At 42.8% G+C, this 17,582-nt stretch overlaps 1 protein-coding gene across 1 annotated transcript; it reads left to right on the top strand.

The window, feature by feature from the left end:
* Window positions 1-466: 466 nt before the first annotated feature.
* Window positions 467-10,168, top strand: trim8b (tripartite motif containing 8b). Its single transcript, XM_075458271.1, has 5 exons — window positions 467-3,033; window positions 7,471-7,566; window positions 7,684-7,949; window positions 8,069-8,184; window positions 8,275-10,168. The coding sequence occupies exons 1-5, from the start codon at window positions 2,428-2,430 to the stop codon at window positions 8,973-8,975; spliced, it is 1,785 nt and encodes a 594-aa protein (XP_075314386.1). The 5' UTR covers window positions 467-2,427; the 3' UTR covers window positions 8,976-10,168.
* The last annotated feature ends 7,414 nt before the right edge of the window (window positions 10,169-17,582 follow it).

The following is a 17,582-nucleotide window of genomic DNA, read 5'->3' as shown; positions in this document are numbered from 1 at the left end:
TGCCAATGCAGTACACAAAATGGCCTCTCTAGGCTCGTAACTTCTCTGTCTACTTTTAGACAAACTAAAAAACAACATGTGAATGATGTAAAAATACTGGTTTTGTTTGTTTGTTTTGCTGTTGAGAGTTTGTGCTTGTTGTCCTTATGTGCATTAATATAATATGGCTAATTTTTTTGAGCCCCTACAAAGCAGCAGAGACACCACAGAGTCACACTAGCAAGATTTAACAAAAATTTAGCAAGTTGAAATTAACACAAGTATAAGTATATTTTCAAGAAAACATTTTAAAATACACAATGGATAAATTATATATTTTGTGTTAACTGTCTTGAATGAAAGATTGTCTTTCAGTGTTTGCTACCTAACTAGCTATTCCGCTACTTGCTATTTCGCTAGCTGTGATTTAGCAAAGAAAAGACTGTTTTATTTTGAAAATCATATCCGGAAGTAGTGTGTTGTCCGGTCTGTCTTGACCCGTTTAAGTCAGTTCGTCTGCATTCCTCTTGTCTCTCCACAGCCTGGTCGATAGAGATAGAAAGAAAGGGGGGAGAAAACACACATTATTATTCACAACCGTGTTGGATTTATATGAACCACGGAGTCGGCTCACACAGGACACATCAGGCCACGAAACATACCCCCGTCCAGACGGCTCCATCGGACCTATAGTACCGAGAAAGAAAAAGACGTGTTTTTCTTGTTTAAAAACTAGACTTTGCGTAGATGTATTTGTATGTAGATCTGCTATCGAAAAGCAGATCTGGTGAAACAGCCTTCAGCCTTTTCACGGCGGATTTCTCCTTTTTTAAATGAGGATTTGCAAGATGGCTGATGACAGCTAGCCCCAACAAGGACAGAAACGCGACGTCCCCTTTAAGATCAGGAGGGTATATTTTTGTAATTTTATTAGTTGAATTTATAAATATGGCTGCCTGTACAAATTATGACCACAGCCTCGATTAGCAACGACAGTCCTTGTCTGAAAACGGACCCTATTTGGTGTTTATGTACCTGTGCAATGGTAGAAAATGGTGAGGTGACGTCTGAGGTAATTTACGCGATTTAATCGAGATAAGGAAGTAGGTAAATATGTTGTTGGCTAAAGGCTGAGGCTTCAGTTGGTGTATAAGGTGGAGACCAATGAAAAACCATAGGGTACATTTGAGAAATGGTGATAACAATCTTTGTGTGAGGAGATATTTGATAGATGTGTCGGTGGGGGGGGGGGGAAGCAAACGGCTCTTCAACAGCAGCCAACATTCCTGCGGATCCTAAAACCCTTTGTTTTGTGCGCAGGAGCTGGACTGGACCATTAAAACGATTAACTATGCAGTAAACAGCCTCGAAATGATGGCCTGGGTATGATTTTCAGTTTAATGAGATTATAAGGCCTTTGTTGTCGACAGAAAACTGGCAGAAAAGCTGAGGCCTTGTGTACAGATATGCGAACTGTGCCACATAGCAGGCGTTATTCATCAAATAGAAACGTCGGTTTTTTTACGTCTAAATGAAGGACCGGAGGTACCAGTGTGTTTTCATTTGATCAGTTAAGCTGCGTTTCTTGTCTACTGCCAAACCCTTGCGTGGTGTGTGTGTGTGTGTGTGTAATTAAATCGCTGGTGAAGGCTCCTCGGATACTTATGATTCAGCGGACAAAAGCATTGCGCTGCGTTGTGATTATCGAGGGAATCAAGCGTCCTTGAGGTCCTGATAAAAACAGATTCAGGTTTTAAAAGCGTCCTGTGTGTGAATGGTAATCAGGGTGTGGACTCCAGCAGTCCTTTCTCGTGCTTTTCATGCTTCGTTTGTTGGTCTGAATTGGTCCACTGTCAATCATAATCCGACGTTTAAGTGTGTGTGTTTGGGGGGTGGGGGGGGGGAGCTCTTTAAGGTAAGGGCCTGAGCAGGCAGCAGAAAAGATCAAGAGTCCTTTCATGTGTCACACACAGATGGATTCATCTCCTGCTTGAATGTTATTGTGTAGATATTGAATTCTCTGTGCCTTGTTTGCATTTTCATGGCTTGCCTGTAGCAGACAGGCTTTTTGCGTCAAGCAGGCCTATAAACACACACACACAGAAGCTCTGAGGGCTCATTTAGAGGAAAGGAAAGCACCGTTTCCTGTAATCTGTATAACGTCAGCCCCTGTTTTTATATGTGGAAATCACCAAGGTGTTGTCATCTTTGCCTGGAGCATCCTCTTGGTCAATTTTCTGGAATTTGCCTTCATGCTGCATTAATAAGCAATACTCATCATCTGTCAGGGAGATTCATCTAATTTGGCCACTTGGTGGGCACACAAAGACTGATCTTTAAGGACATCCTCGGGTCCTTTTATCTCGTTGTCACAGCTGATTTTTGAGAGAGTTTCGTTTGAGAGACTTGAGGCCTAGAGGTCTGGAAAAAGTGGAAAACTCTTAGTGTATGCCTGCCTGCACCATGATGGCCTCTGACATGGCTGAGACGTGGAGGAACTGTTTTGAGGAGGAGCTCATCTGCCCCATTTGCCTGCACGTGTTCTCAGATCCCATCCAGCTGCCCTGCAAGCACAACTTCTGCCGGGGCTGCATCAGCGAGGCCTGGGCCAAAGACTCCTCGCTGGCTCGCTGCCCCGAGTGCAATCATGCTTACACCCAGAAGCCCAGCCTAGAGAAGAACCACAAACTGTCCAACATAGTCGAGAAGTACAACGCCCTGAGCGTGGAGAAGGCCACCACGCCGGCCCTGCAGTGTATCCTGTGCCGCCGAGGCCCGCCACTTCCCGCAGTGAAGGTCTGCCTGCGCTGTAACGCCCCGTGCTGCCAGTCCCACGTCCAGACACACCTGCAGCAGCCGTGCTCAGCCCTCGGCCACCTGTTGGTGGAGGCGGAGGCGGTGAAGGCCTGGACCTGCCCGCAGCATGACGAGTACCGGCTGTACCACTGCGAGGCCGAGCAGACGGCAGTGTGTCAGTACTGCTGCTTTGCCCGCTGCCACCCCAGCCACGGCCATGCGGTCACTGACGTGGAGCTGCGACGCAACGACATCAGAGTAAGACATCTTAAATACTGTGCACGTACATTAAACAACCATGCATTTTATTTTGTCTTATTCATACTCACAAAGACACAGCCGGACGTACAAATGGGGCTGAAATGTTTTATTTTTATTTTTTTAAAGGGAACTAATGTGCTGACCAAAAAAATGACTGAAACTCTGGTTCTACCTCACCATTTTCTTTGTGACATACCTCTCATTTTACGACTTGCTGACATGACGTGGACGAAACCATTAATCGAGAAAGTAATCATTTGCTGCAGCTCTACTTGCAAGAATTTGTCTGTTCATCAGTGATCAATAAGTGTTGCCTAAGTGCATTTGTAATGGCATCACAGGAGCCAGCAAGGTCATTTTTCATCCACTGTGTAGTCCTCAAACGTCATCAGAAGAAGGGACATATTTTATGTCTTTGTCTTATTAAATAACTAAAGTACGACCTGTAAATATATTTAGAGAAACGGTCAATCAGAATCAGAATTTCCTGCTTTTTTTGGGAGCGTTTCGACTCTATCTTGCATTCTTTCAGTTGTGATCCATCCCAGCCTTCGTTCTCATCTGTTGGAATGACAAACAATGCAGTCAAGGGTGGAACAATGAGGGGCCCTCAGCGGCCTTATCTCCCCAGCACAGGTGCATCCGAGCTCAGGGATCGCCAGTTGTGAGAGGGGGAGGTGGGTGGGTTGGAGTGAAGTAGAGGGGAAGGCGGATTAAAGTGATTTGTCCCTTGCTTCTGCAGTCTACTTGGGTTGTTTTTTATTTTATTTTTTTTTATTTATTAACCTTCCTTCTTCTGGGGGTTTGGTGCTCACCGTCTCTGGTTTCAACAGGAGGTCAGTCAGTAAAACCATGAAGGTGTCACTGCTGATTCATTTAGTTCACCCAACACCCTCTTTAGGTGTCAGCCATGGTGTGTAAGGGTGTATTTCCTGTTGGTAAAGCTATGACTCAGCTTTATATTTCTTTAAATAGTCACTTGGGGAAACAAACGTTGCCAAAAAAACAAAAAAAAATTCAACTCAAAGAGCCGTGATGAGTCATTTCTAGTTTGACATTTAACAGTTGAAAATTAAACTGGTGGGTAAAGAGTGTAATGGCAACTTGATCAGGGTGTGTCAATAAGCAACGAGAGCAGCATACCCATTGATTTATTATCGTGTGCTATGGACTGAATCTGACTATTATTCATTAAGGGACGTCTTTCTGTGTCTGCGACGCGTTTGAAATTAGCTGAGATATCTGCGTTGTGGCGTCCTCGTTAAAGTAAAAAAAAATCTAAAAGTTTTAGAAATAATGATCAAAACTTTTGTGTTTTTCTGGATTAGTTGAATTATTAATTGTTGTTAGTTTGTGACAGGACCAACTAACCCAGCAGCACCTGGATCTTTTTCACAGTTTCACAGGTCGAGGAGTATTCATGTGTTCACTGTGTACACCCGAGAGTAGAAACATGCCTGATTAGCGTTTCTCTCGTTTGCAGTGTTTCTAAAATTTGTTTTTCTGATTTGCTTTATATTTACATGGAAACCCAGTTCCCTCCACTGGTTTCCATACAGATTTTTTTTTTTTTTTTCCATTTCCCAGAACCAGTTTGGTTTGTTTGCCCTTTAAAAAGCAGGTATGGGGTCTAAAAGATATTAGACGTGCTGTATGTTCGGCATTCTCCTCTCCTCCACATTTTAGAGATCGGGAAAATGTCAAATCAGTCATCGGTAATAATGCGAAAGTTATCATTGATCTGCAAATGATCTTTTAAATTAAAGGATTATTTTTTTAGCCAAGAAAAGCGGCAGTTTACTGCAGTCCAGGGTGATCTCATCCAATGAACTTTGGTATCAAATTTTCTAATCGTTTAAACAACAACACAGCAGCATTGATTGGGAGTTTTAGTATTTCACGATGTTGCACGCATTCGCCAGATTGGGACGTGAACGACGTGAGTTGTCCGTGCTGAAATGTCCTTCTCGGTTTGTTTGGGTCGGACGTCTAAGAGGTGAATTTCATTTTTGTTACAGTGTTTTTGACAAAAACATTTAAATCACTTCATCAGAAGCTCTAACATAAAGACCCTTTTTAGATCAATTTATAAAAATCTGCTTCTGAATGTGCTGAAACAAACAAAAAAAAGGCTCAGATGTGTCTGATCTCAGTGGCTTCTACCTCTGTTGAATGATTTCATGCTATAAATGTGTTCAAATTACAGGATGTTTTAGGTTTTTTTTCCATCTCGATAGTGACTACCCGCACATCCTTCATGATAAATGTAATTAAAGCTCACAAACGGTCACACCGCCCTGCAGCCCCCACCCAAACCCAATTCGGCTCCCTCGCACCCTCCACCAGCCACCTCTGGCAAGGGCCGACCTTCCCCGTGGCCCTCCTCTCCTGCTCTGATGGAAAAGACACTATGGGGAAATGACAGCTAAAAAGCACCCTCCCCTCTTTTAACCCCCCTCTCCCCCCTGAAAGGTATCCCATACATGTGGTTGGATACCCATCCACCCCCTCTGCAAAGCTTCAACTCCTTCGACCCTGTCACCCCCCCCGGCTTCTGCTCAGAGCCTAACTCAATCAGTCGGCACAACCAGGTCACCGTCCCGGATCTAACCATGCCGAGTGTGAGTGTGTGTGCATGTGTCTGTGTGTGTGTGTGCATGTGTGTCTCAGAGAGAGAGAGGGGGAGATATCTAGGGCAACCATTCCCAACCATGTGCTGCTGAGGCCCAAGAGTATGCAGGTTTTCATTCCTGTCAGGCTCTAAAGCAGCTGATCCCTAATGATAAAATCAGCTGCTGTTGGTTGGAATGACCGACTAGTGATGATGAGGACGATGATGATGATGGCATGTGAACAAGCCTTCAGTTTGAGAAGAACAACTGATCGTTCACTTTTAGACCGATGACGGTCCAATCCCTTTTGAGACTGTCGGGTGTTTTCCAGTAAATTTTAGGAAGGATTTCTTTCTTTCGAGTGGAGGAATCTGATGACTTTGGAGATTTGTTTTTCATCAAGTGGCGCTGTTACATTTTGGTTTTGGACTGACTTGTCTTGACAAACATTTAAAGGATTACCATAAAATCAGTATAGCATTTAGAGTAAATCTCAAGATGCTACACTGATCATCAGTTTGTCAACATATAAACGGCTATTTAGCTATTTTTCTACCTGCTGATATGAACACTTTAGAAACTTAATGTAAATCAGTAGAGCAAACATTTTACTGACACGACTGCTCGTATAAATGATCTTTATACTTGTAGAAGTCTAAATTAAGTCTAAATTGGATCAGTTTGCTTATTTGTATCTCTTCTGTGCTGTTGCCTAAAAAGTCAAATGAATAAATATCTGAAGGTGATAAATGATGACAGAGTTTTCAGCTCTGTTCTTGACAAAGAAAAATAATCTTTCGATACAATATTTTTGTAATAATCTACTCGATAAGTCGGCCGATCGCTCGAGCGGTTTCTGCTACGCGGTGGTGTAACATATCCGGCCCTCCATCTGTGTCTCTGGGCATGTGTGGCTCAGCTGGAGAGAAGGCAGAGGACAGACGCCACGTCATGAAGTGTCCACACTTTTTAGGAATCTGTGGGCGACGAGCACAACATCTCAGCGGGTGATGTCTATTGGCTGCAAAGAGAACTACCTCATATTCAAAGACGCACCTGCAAACCACGTTCGGGTCCACGGATCTAATGCTCGGGCCCTTTGAGGAGGAGAGGAGATCCCTGTGTAACTAACTGGCTCTACTTTCTGGTTCAAGATTTGTCGATAAAAGGGCTCACAGAGCTGCTAACACAGTTTCAGACTTCTATTGATATTTTTCCTTATCAGTGTGCTTCTCCACCATTAAATGTTTAACGAGGAATATTCATCCTTCACGTTAAATATTAACGACGGTGATTAGAAAAACTGCGACCTTCCGACTTTCAGGGAGCGACGTGAAGGATTGCTGATGTCACCTCATTGTTATCGACACAGGCTGAGCAGGACGAAAAGTCTCCGTTTTTGGCCGAGCGCTCGTGTGCTGCTGCTCACATGCCATCATCATCCCAGAAATAACAGGCGCTGTTGCCACAACATTACCGCGACTCACAAAGCGGCCTCCACTGGTTAAATCCACGTGTTTCAGGAAGAAAAGGACAGGACAGCCGAGGGGAGAGCAGAGCTGCTGGAGCTTTTCCTCCCCATTTATCTATCCGAGCCTGCCGCCCCCAGCTCCCCCAACGCTGGTCCTCACTAATGCAAACACAAAATAGCTGTTGGTTGCTATGACAGCACCCCCCCCTTCCTCCCCCGCAGGGATTGTGTGTTGGATGGAGACTAAATTAGCCAGCTCCCGGATTCTAATATCTCTGGTATGGGGAGGGGACGCTAGTGGCGAACTGAGGTCACAAGTCTAAGACTTTTATTTCCTTTGCTCCCTCTCAGCAAAACCTGTTAAGACAACAGGAGCGTGTGGAGGAGCGAGTGCAGGAGATCGAAGAACAGCTTTGCAAGCTCGACTCCGACAAGTGTGTGGTGGAGGTATGTTCACGGCGCCCTGCTCTGCGGGCAGTTGGACCACATTTTTCACACCACATTATGTAATGCTCTTTCATTGTGAGTAGAGTGACGTTTTTTTGTTTGTTTGTTCCTCCACAGGACCGGGTGTGTGAGCTGAAAGAGGAGGTGCGCCTGCAGTACCAGCGGATGCACCAGCTCCTGGAGGAGGATCTGGGCCATACGTTGGAGGCTCTGGATCGGGCTCAGGCTCGGTTTTGTCAGGAAAATGCTGCCCAGGTTTTGGCTCTGGGAGAGCAGCGCCACGAAGCCCAGAAGCTGCTGAGCTCCATCCACACAGCCTTCAGTAAGGCGGAGGAGCTGAGCTTCATGAAAAACACCAAGCCCGTTAAAATCCTCACAGACAGGTGAGAGAGGAGTTGTGGACGGTTTTTGGGCGGTTTACTTTTTTGATACTGGGTCTTTAGTGCACGGGCAGTGCTTCTTATCGTGAGTTTTACACATCTCGTGGCATCTTTTTTTTCAGGTCTCAGGCATGTGTGGGCAGCAGTCTCCCTCCTTACAAAGTCGGGAATCTAAACTCTAAACTGTTCATCTCTGAGATCTCAAAAAGAGAGAAGAGCTTAAAAAGAACGCTTGAAGGTAAAAACTCAGTGCAGAGCATTACAGCAATGTTTTTTGCTTTAATCACCACTCATGTCCTCTTATATCACACCTTTTTTCCTCTCTCAGCTCCCCTCACCCCTCCGTCGACGTTCCTGCAGTCCGTTCCTGCGTTTCCCAGCAGTCAGAGCTCCGGCTCTGGGGCAGAGAAACGGAAACATTCCAATGCCTTCCCAGAGGGAAATGGGAGCGCTGGAAAAACCGCCGCCCCAGGTTATAAAGACTCATCCTCCTCTTCTTCATCCTCTTCCTCGTCGTTAGCCAAACAGCCCTACCTGGGCTCTGGTTCCGCCTCTGGAGAAGGCCAGTCCACCAATCAGCAGCCTCTCGGCCCCTGTGCCCCGCCTCACATCAGCGAGAGCGGCGGCGCAGGAAGCGGAAGTGGCTCGTTGACCAACCACCATTCCAGCTCCGTGTTCGGTTCCTCACACTTTCCTCCCGGAGGCAGCAGCTCCTCGCACTCCTCCCAGCAAGCCGTGCTCCCTCAGTATGGTGGCCGCAAGATCCTGGTGTGTACTATGGATAACTGCTACTGCTCCGGAGTGCCGTCTGTGTCGGGCCACCGCAGCCATCCTCCATACCCACGCTCGGGCTCCTTTCCCTGGGTCAGCCCCCAGGACTATCCCCCTCCGCCTGGTTTGGCCTCTGGAGGTCCGTCCATGCAGGGCTTGGCAGTGAGGGACTGGATCGACGCCTCGCAGACGCACAGACATGCAGATTTCTACGGGCTGTATGGGCAGCCTTCCACAAAGCACTACGTCACCAGTTAACAGAGCAGATACTCGCGCACACACACACACACATACACACTTGATAATAGAGACAGGCACCAAAATAGCACACCTTTACCGTCTTATTAACTTGGGGAGGTGGAGTTGCAGTTACACTATACACACATTAGAATAAATGTTTATATCTGAACACACTGAGCTAGAACATGTACACACATTCGGGGGGCAGGGTTTCTCTGTTTTTATTTTCCTTAATTTTCAGTCAGTGGTTCACGTAGTGTATTATAGGTGAAACGGATAAGCAGCCAGCTGCTCACTCTGACACAGCTCGACTCAGTATTTAACACATGAATAAGAAATAATGAGGAGTGGCCTGCAGAGAGGAGGATGACATGCGTCTGTTTTATTTATAGAGTAGGAGACTGATCGATTTGAAAATGAACTCTTATTGGAAAATCTTCTCATGCTTCTTCAAGGCTTCTCACTGAGGCTAAAGGGAAAAGGGATAATGCCGTGCAGTGTTGAGCTGTCCGGTTTCAGCTCACTGATATAATTGTCCCTCCAGTTATACTGAGGCCAATTGCCTTACGTTATTAGCTTCATATTTTTCTCCACATAGCTGACTTTGTTTGATAGATCCTTTAAAGAGGGACTGCACACCTTTTGTGTCTCTTGATTTTTATCATCTTGGCACTTCTTCCTTTCTTTGCTGAGTTCAGGGATGGATCGTACAGCTTGAACACAAAATGCTCTTCCATGGAATACCCACAGTGTACTTGTGGGTGCCTTCCTATGCCAGGACTACAGATGCTGACCCGCAGAGGGATGACAGAGCATCTGAAGGGCTGGTTGACTCCAGGCCTCTGTGTTTTTGAGAATTTAGCCCTTTTACCCGTTACTTCTTCCTACAACCACAGATGGACAGAAAATCTTAAAAGACTGTTTCCGTTTAGTGATTACTATAGCTTTGTGTTATTTGGTACATCGATATGTATCATACTTGTCCACAGAGACTATTTGATTGTAGAGAAAAGGGCAAGACTGAACAGACCAAACCAATCAAGCATCTGGACGATGTGATGATGCTGTAATTGTACTTCCTGCAGGGCAAAGATGTCACTTCCTCTCAATAAGCACACAAGCTCTTGGCTTCCTGTTTGCTGCTGACAGCATGCAAGGAAGAGGTTTTTTTTAAAGCACTCAAAAAAAAAGATGGGGGGGGCGGGGGGGGAGATTGCAAGCCGTTTTAAAATGAGTGTATGGAAGAAACGACGTGGGAGGAACTTTTTTCATGAACTTTTTCTTAAAGAGCAAGACTCAACAGAGAGATGAAAGCAACGGTTCATCGTTCTAAAAGGGAGCTGTTACAACACCCGACATTAAGAGGAAAAAAAAAAGTATCTTTTTTTGTAAATATTTTGTGAAATGAAAAAAAATTACAGATGTGATTTGGAGAAGGGTTCCAAATAAACAAAACAAATTTAATCTGGTCTGTGTCGTTAACTCTCCCAAGTGAAAATCCCATCAGCTGGTAAAATTCTCTATTTTTATTACTGCCGTAAATCCCATAAAAAGACAAAAAAAATCAACTGTGTTGAATTCCTATTAAAGATGTAAATCCTCAGAGGACTGTTTGGTTCACAGTAGTTTTACTTAATACTGCTTCTTCTTCTTTCTGACACTGGTATTGCCTCATGTTTTACACCGGATGCCCTTCCTGATGCAACCTTCACCATTTATCCGGGCTTGGGGATAAATGGGGCTGCCACTAGAAACACACTGGCTTGTGCTCCCCAGTGCACACAATAGGGGACAATACAATTTAGAGTCGCCAACTAACCTAACATGCCTGTTTCTGGACAGTGGGAGGAAGCCGGAGAACCCGGAGAGAACCCACGCATACACAGGGAGAACATGCAGACTCCACACAGAAAGGCCCCAGCTGCGAATCCAACCTTGAACCCTCTTGCTGTGAGGTGCAAATTATCAAATGGATGCATTCTGACTCATTAAACTCTTGGTGATGCAGATGAGTGAGAACGCTCTTCTTGGCCTGAAGATACATTCACTTTACAGCCATTTTCTGGCAGTTTCCACCCTTGTCATAAGCTGCTCTGTCTAGAGATGCAAAGTAATATACGACACGGCATTCACCACTACGTAAAGAACAGTAATTACCTGGCAGTCCATTTATTCCTTTGGGAATCCCTCATGATCTTTGGTATGCATGCAAAACTCTTAACTGCATATTGGAGTCTGCAACTTGCCTCAAGTAGGTTAAAAGAAAAAATGTAATTTTGCAGTGGATTTTGGAGAGACCTCTGCTTGTATCTGGAGGTTGGCTAAATAAATTAGCCACTTTGTCATTTTTATAGTCAAGCTAATAATAGTCCTTTGAATACATTTTAAAGCAAACATTTCAAAAGTACATTTAACCAATTTTTGTACTTTTTAGTAGATGGATTTCTAACCGAGTGCATGTATGTAGTTTATGCGTCTCTTGACATAATTCACAAAACCTGCTAAATATCTGGCAAACTCACCGAGCCACTTCTATTTTGCAATGCATTTAGGTCCTGTTTTCGTAACAACATAGAGATATTTAATAATGGAGCTGGTAAAATCACTGCTTTCCCATGGCTTCAGTGAAGTTTCTGTTCATTTGTAAAGCAGTGCATTCCCTGTGTTGAACACTAGGGGATATAAGCTTACGTACATCATACAAAGCTGCGTGAATAAAATATTAGGCCTAAGATGTACTTCCTTTTATTTAGGTGATTATTAATCTATGGTGGTGAAATTTATACAGTGTGAAACTGCAGCTGTACCTTTTTTGCTGTGATCTTAACATTGGCTAAATATTAACTTCCTTTTATTGTCTCTAGTTTTAAAATTTTGCAAATGGAGAAGTTCTGCTTCGAGTTTGCTGGTGTGGCCCCTAGTGGTATCTTCCAGTCATAGGTGTAGTCAACGAGCAGGTATGTCAGTAGCTAAACTGTCAAGGGAGCCAGTTTCCTAAATGAGTGCAAGGTTTTAAAAGCAAGTTCTTTAATTTGTATTGTGCCTCTTTTGTACGTGTGTATTTTGTCCATAAGACCGTATGTATAGACTATACACCGTGGTGCTTAATGTTAGGAAATATGTTTCTATTTTATTTGGGTGAATGAAAACTACCTTGCAGCAATTGGAAAAAAGCTAATTACTGTTACAGCAGGTACTGTTTGCCTATCCAGTTTTATTAAATTTGCACATGAAATAATTGTGACAGAAAGATACTAACATTACATGGGGAGAAACAAGTTTGGGAGTACATTTTTTGTGAAAAACAAAGAAAAAAAAGGATAAAATGTAGTGATCAGTTTGACTCCCCAAGCCTTAATTTAGCAGCTTTTTTTTTTTTTTATCCAACATCCTGGCTTACATCTATCTGATATTTGCCAAATTAGAATTTTTGGAGATTATTGGAAATTATAGGTGTTCCCATAGGAATTAATGGATTTTTTTTGGCTCATACGTATGCAAGTCATCCAGCAGGTTATTAATTCCTCTGGAAATCTCCAATAGATGTGTGAAATTCTGCCTTCAATGGTATCCATTCCTTTGAGAAATGTGCAATTATTTTTAACTACCGCGATGTATTTTGAAGAAGCCTGTACCGTGTCGTAGGAAAGTGGAAAGTGCTAGTTTTTTAAACAAACTAGCAAATATGCTAACAAACTGCTAGCTTGACTTTAAAACAGACCGTAATCCTACCGTAATACATTAAAAGTGAAAAATTCGTAGTCGTAGTTGGCTAACATGGGTATTAAACAGGTTGGTAGCTGTGTTTTCAGGAGGACAAAAATCAACCATTAGTGCCCGCAGACATTTTAAGCGGATACATATCTGATGTTTGGAACGGTCATGTTGCATTTTATCAGACTTCTACGTCATTGAAGTTAGACAGACGTCACAATTCTGTGCCAGAGAAGGCGGGATAAAATGTTTAAAAAAATGGACGAAACAAGCATGGCAGACACCCTTGATGGGGCTAGTCAGTGGAAAGAAAGAGAGGTTTTGGACTCAATTAAAATCCTCATAACTTTATTGGCTCCAACTGCACAACAACTTCAGAATTGAAACTCGCTGACGTGTAACATCCATTTTTTACTTCCGTAAACACAGCATGCTGCGTGTGACATCATGTCTTAGTCTGTGCATGTGGGTCACTTCCGTAGAGCCGTACACTGTTAACAGTGATGGCGGTCGCATTTAACTTACAGTGTGAACAACCACGCAAAGAAAATCGTATCTCAGCAACAAATTAGAATTAAGACCTGCTGTGTGAACGTAGCTGAAGAAGTTTTCAGTGGTTTTAATTTTCCATGTGACCGTTTTAATTTAAACATTTTATGAATAGAGATGTGTAGCAGCTTAGAATGTAGAATTTGGGGGCAGATTTGGAACTGGGCATATCAATATTTTTGGCACAAATAGGTGCTAGGTGGTAATATTGACATGGTTTACAGCTATGCCCATTATCGGAATGTCTAAATCAATTCAGTATTTAGCTTCACAGTGCTGCTAGCATAGCTACAAGGTACTGTGTCACAAAAGAAGGTTATTGCTATGAAGATGATACATGTTATTCAATTTTATTTATGTATGACCTCAGAAAACTAGTGCGCGGGGGGGCTAAAGTGCAGACACACCAACAATAACTTAGAGGTAAACTTAATAGATGCTTCTCTCGTTTGTTCTCCAAACCTTTACCTTTTTTCAGTCCATCCAGTCAACTCTACAGTCATCTGCTTACTCTTCATATGATTTTATATAAACAGCGTCCTCCCACTTGTGCCCTAACATCGCACAACCTCTGCTCTGTCCTCTTGAACGAACAAATAATCTGCCTGGCTGCACATTTCTGTTTAATCTGTTGGCGTATTAAATTATCCTAGAGGACACATTAATAGTGGAAAAACCTGTTTAGACAAAACTTGGAATATCTCTGTGTCCACTCAGTGCAAATAAGACTCATGAGTGTGTGGGGGCGGAGGTCTGCAGAGAGAAAACAGGATGGAGAGTCTTGAGATGACTGTTCAGTGTGTGTGTGTGTGTGTGTGTGTTCTCCTCAGCCTGATTAAGCCGTTGCATTACTGCTTTCCCCTACCCAGCACTTTGAGCCTCAATCCCATTCACACAGCAGGGATGATCCACTTGTACGTGTTTGAGGAGCATGTTAACCGCAGAGGGGAAATGAAAACCAGAAGAATATAGGTTTGTGGTTAGATGAGGCAGTTTTCATGAAATAACGATTCTAAAGTCTATTAATTTGTAAGAAAATTTGAAAATACGTCTTCTTTCTGCTGAAGAAGATCATGTGACGCAGCTGCTATGCGGTCATCTGCTGCTTCCAGGATGATCTTACTTTGTGTGTTGTTTCATTATTTGGTAATACATGCCTTCATGTACATGTGAGTAAGAGTTTCTGAATGCCATGTCTTTCCTAACAACAGTCAGCGGTTAACATACACATAAAACCAAATGTTTCAGTCATACTGCTTCTTGCTCCACCCTCGTATTCCTCCCACCTCCTTCCCCTCTCGAGCTCAAGCTCTGATGTGCTGCCTTTTCTCTCACGTCAGCAAACCTCAGCAGACACAGGCAGCCGAGAGCCGAGGGGTCGGAGGTGCTGCATAAATTACAGCGCTGCTTTTCTGTCTTTTTCTCTCTCTGACACACACACACTAACAAACACTCCCCCCTTCATGCCCTGACGCACACATTTTCTCACACTTGTGCACACAGCTGCCGAACAGCTGCTTGATCCACGAGGCGAAAGAGGCATTAAGCCAGTCGCCTACGTCCCCGATATGTGACACACACACAGTTCTTGAAATTACCCACACGCAGAGGAAAAAAGTATTTACTCAATGATGCAACAACCACAGAAGTTTTTGTTTACTCATTAAGAGGTTTCAGTAGACGCGTAAAAGAAAGATTTGGAAAAACTCTTAAAAGAAAATGTTATTTTTAGTCATACTTTTTCCCCCTCCTGTACAGTCAAATGTCTATCCATTATAGGAACAGTTTAACCTTCTTGGGGAACCTGTTTATCCAGAAATGTTTGTCCTAATGGGGAGTAAAAGGTCTATCTCAGTTCAGTGTAAAGACTGGCGACAGCTTGCTTGGCTCTCGACTTTAGAATCATGAGTACACAGATGATGATGATAATGCTGGAAACAGAGCATGACAGGTCAACAATAAAAAGCAAGCTGAAGTCTCTCCAGAGTTAATGTAGTATTCCACCCAGCCACTAAAACTCACTTACATGCTGTACAGCGGCTCATATATGTAAAGTTTTAAAAGGTAAAGCTGGAAAAACAACCTTTTTTGAGGGATTATTGGCCTATAAACTCCTGAGGTTGTCACATTTCGCAATTTGGGAAGTAGTTTTTATGACTTCAATCTAAATAATGTTAATACTCACATATGAAGATATGGATATTTCATTGTTTACAGAGCTGTTTCACATGCCATGAAAACACTGTCTTCCTTTGAGGATCACTGGTAAGAATTTTCAAAGCGATCTGTGTGACTTTCAGGAGACCAGAGATACATCCTGAAGGCATTTTACAAGTAAAGATATTTATACAGTTAAACAAAAGTCCCTCGTTAATGACCGCACATGTATTTGGTCGTGCAGAAGCGTGCCAAAATCTCTGTTCATCATGGCGTATCTTTCACAGTGTGCCTGCCAGAACACAGTTTGGAGGAGACGAAGCAAAATAAGGAAAAAAAAATTAAAACTCTGGTGCAACTGCATCATTTTGTACTCTATATAACACATCCCTAATCTACAAAAAAGATTTTACTGTTGGAACACACCTGATATGCCTTCCTGGATGGAAACCAAGAAAAGATTTCCTGACTTCTCCAAATAAATTCAAACCTGTCCCACTAAATTAAAGGAACTTAGACATTTAGCAGTAAGCTTTTCCTCCAATTTGTCTTCACTGAATGGCTGGATGGCTCATTTTTTTTTACAACAACACAAGCTCCCCCATCAGCCTGTTGTATTTTGCTCGGCACAGCAACTTTGACCAGTGTAAACCATTGGAAAAATGGGTTTCAGAGCACAGTGGAACCTTTGTCACGTTAAGTCTTAAAGGGACATTTTTTAAGTTGTTTATTCCAGGGTTGCTAAGCCATCCTTAAAGATATATTTATGTGAATTCCCCAGTTAACTATTCACTGCATTCCAATGCCATTTGACTGCATTGAACTCTATGTGCCGAGTAATATTACAGAATATGAACCTAATAGTAATTTCAAACTCCAGTCCTCGATGAAAGGATGGATAGAATTAGCAAGTGGTTTCGACATAAAGCCTTTCACAATGGACAGAAATAAAAACACTAATATTCACTGCGATCTGGCTTTTGTCTTCAGTGGAAAAGTTCACAAGTGGCGTTCAGGACCTGCTGCAATCGTGGGTAATTATTGCTTCCTGCTCCAACAGTGACGTAAACCTCAAACGAAGGATGACCCGCTAGCTTTTGGTGAGTAAGCTGTTGCTTTGAATTGTAAGAGTTAGTACAACAATGAAATAAGTTTTATAAACAACCATTCTCACCAAAGCATACGTGGAGGATCAGAAAATGACATGTGCAACAACCTGCTGATATAAAGAGACGGTTTCCATGGCAACTACTGTCTGGATCAGATCAAAATAATAAAATGGTCTTATCATCATAAAAGGCTGTGTTTAGCAGGAAATCTGCTCTCATATAGTGGGATTTAAAGGTGAATACCATCCATTCCTGATGTGTTCAGCACTAATCAGACTGAAAAAAGTGGGTTGACCTGCTAAAGAACCTCACTTATTATGTTGTAAGAATGATATTAGTGAACTTCTTTTTCTTTGTTTGGTTTGGATGAGAAGACTGATGCCACTCTTATGTAAATATTGACTGATGCACGCATCAGTAGCCGTTAGCTTAGCATTAAGATTGAAAACACTCTTTTTACCAGTAACCCGGTAATATCAGATAAGTGTTCACTGTTTGCATGCTAAAAAAGCAGTTTAACATATTTATTTTCATTCTTTTTTTATATAAATTAACAAGACAAAGTGCATTATCAAGACCATGCTGTTGTCTTTATGCTAAGCTAAGCTAACCCTCTAATCTCACCTAACTTCAGCTAACCAGAAAGCAAATATTTCCCAGTTTCTTTTTAATACCTTTATATTTTCTAAGTGTGTTTCTCTTGGTCCATTGTGTTTTCCACAGTACTTCATCAGAGTTAAATGTAAGAGGGAGTTAAGGGTCAGAAATGAAGAGGGACAGTCGTACATTCTGTCTGTGTGAGAGTAGAGGAAGACTGAACAATGACAATCTTTGTAGGACAAGAAGAAGAGGCTGTTTGCAAGCCTCCGAGGCCCTCTGAATCAGTCACATACAATGTTACGCAAAGCAAAACACACAGCGCACTGTTCCTGCTGCAGGAACACTCTGTTAGACATGTAACACCTCTAAATGTGTTCTTCTGGACGGTTTCTTACGATCTGAATGTGGATCAGTGTTCTGTAAAGAGCTCACATGAGAAAAAACGTGCTTCTGGAGGTTTTAAACCGAGATGATTCAGGGTGGAAAGTAATCAGTT

This window comes from Odontesthes bonariensis, chromosome 23, assembly GCF_027942865.1.
Source record: "Odontesthes bonariensis isolate fOdoBon6 chromosome 23, fOdoBon6.hap1, whole genome shotgun sequence".
NCBI lineage: Eukaryota > Metazoa > Chordata > Actinopteri > Atheriniformes > Atherinopsidae > Odontesthes > Odontesthes bonariensis.
The sequence above is the reverse complement of the archived record's forward strand: the minus strand, read 5'-3'. Positions and strand labels throughout refer to the sequence as shown.

Excerpts from the sequence above, each read along its gene's own strand:
- trim8b (XM_075458271.1), top strand. The coding sequence starts at position 2,428 with ATGCCTGCCTGCACCATGATGGCCTCTGACATGGCTGAGACGTGGAGG. Across the intron at positions 3,034-7,470 it reads TGCGACGCAACGACATCAGA|CAAAACCTGTTAAGACAACA; the intron begins GTAAGACATCTT and ends GCTCCCTCTCAG. Across the intron at positions 7,950-8,068 it reads GTTAAAATCCTCACAGACAG|GTCTCAGGCATGTGTGGGCA; the intron begins GTGAGAGAGGAG and ends CTTTTTTTTCAG.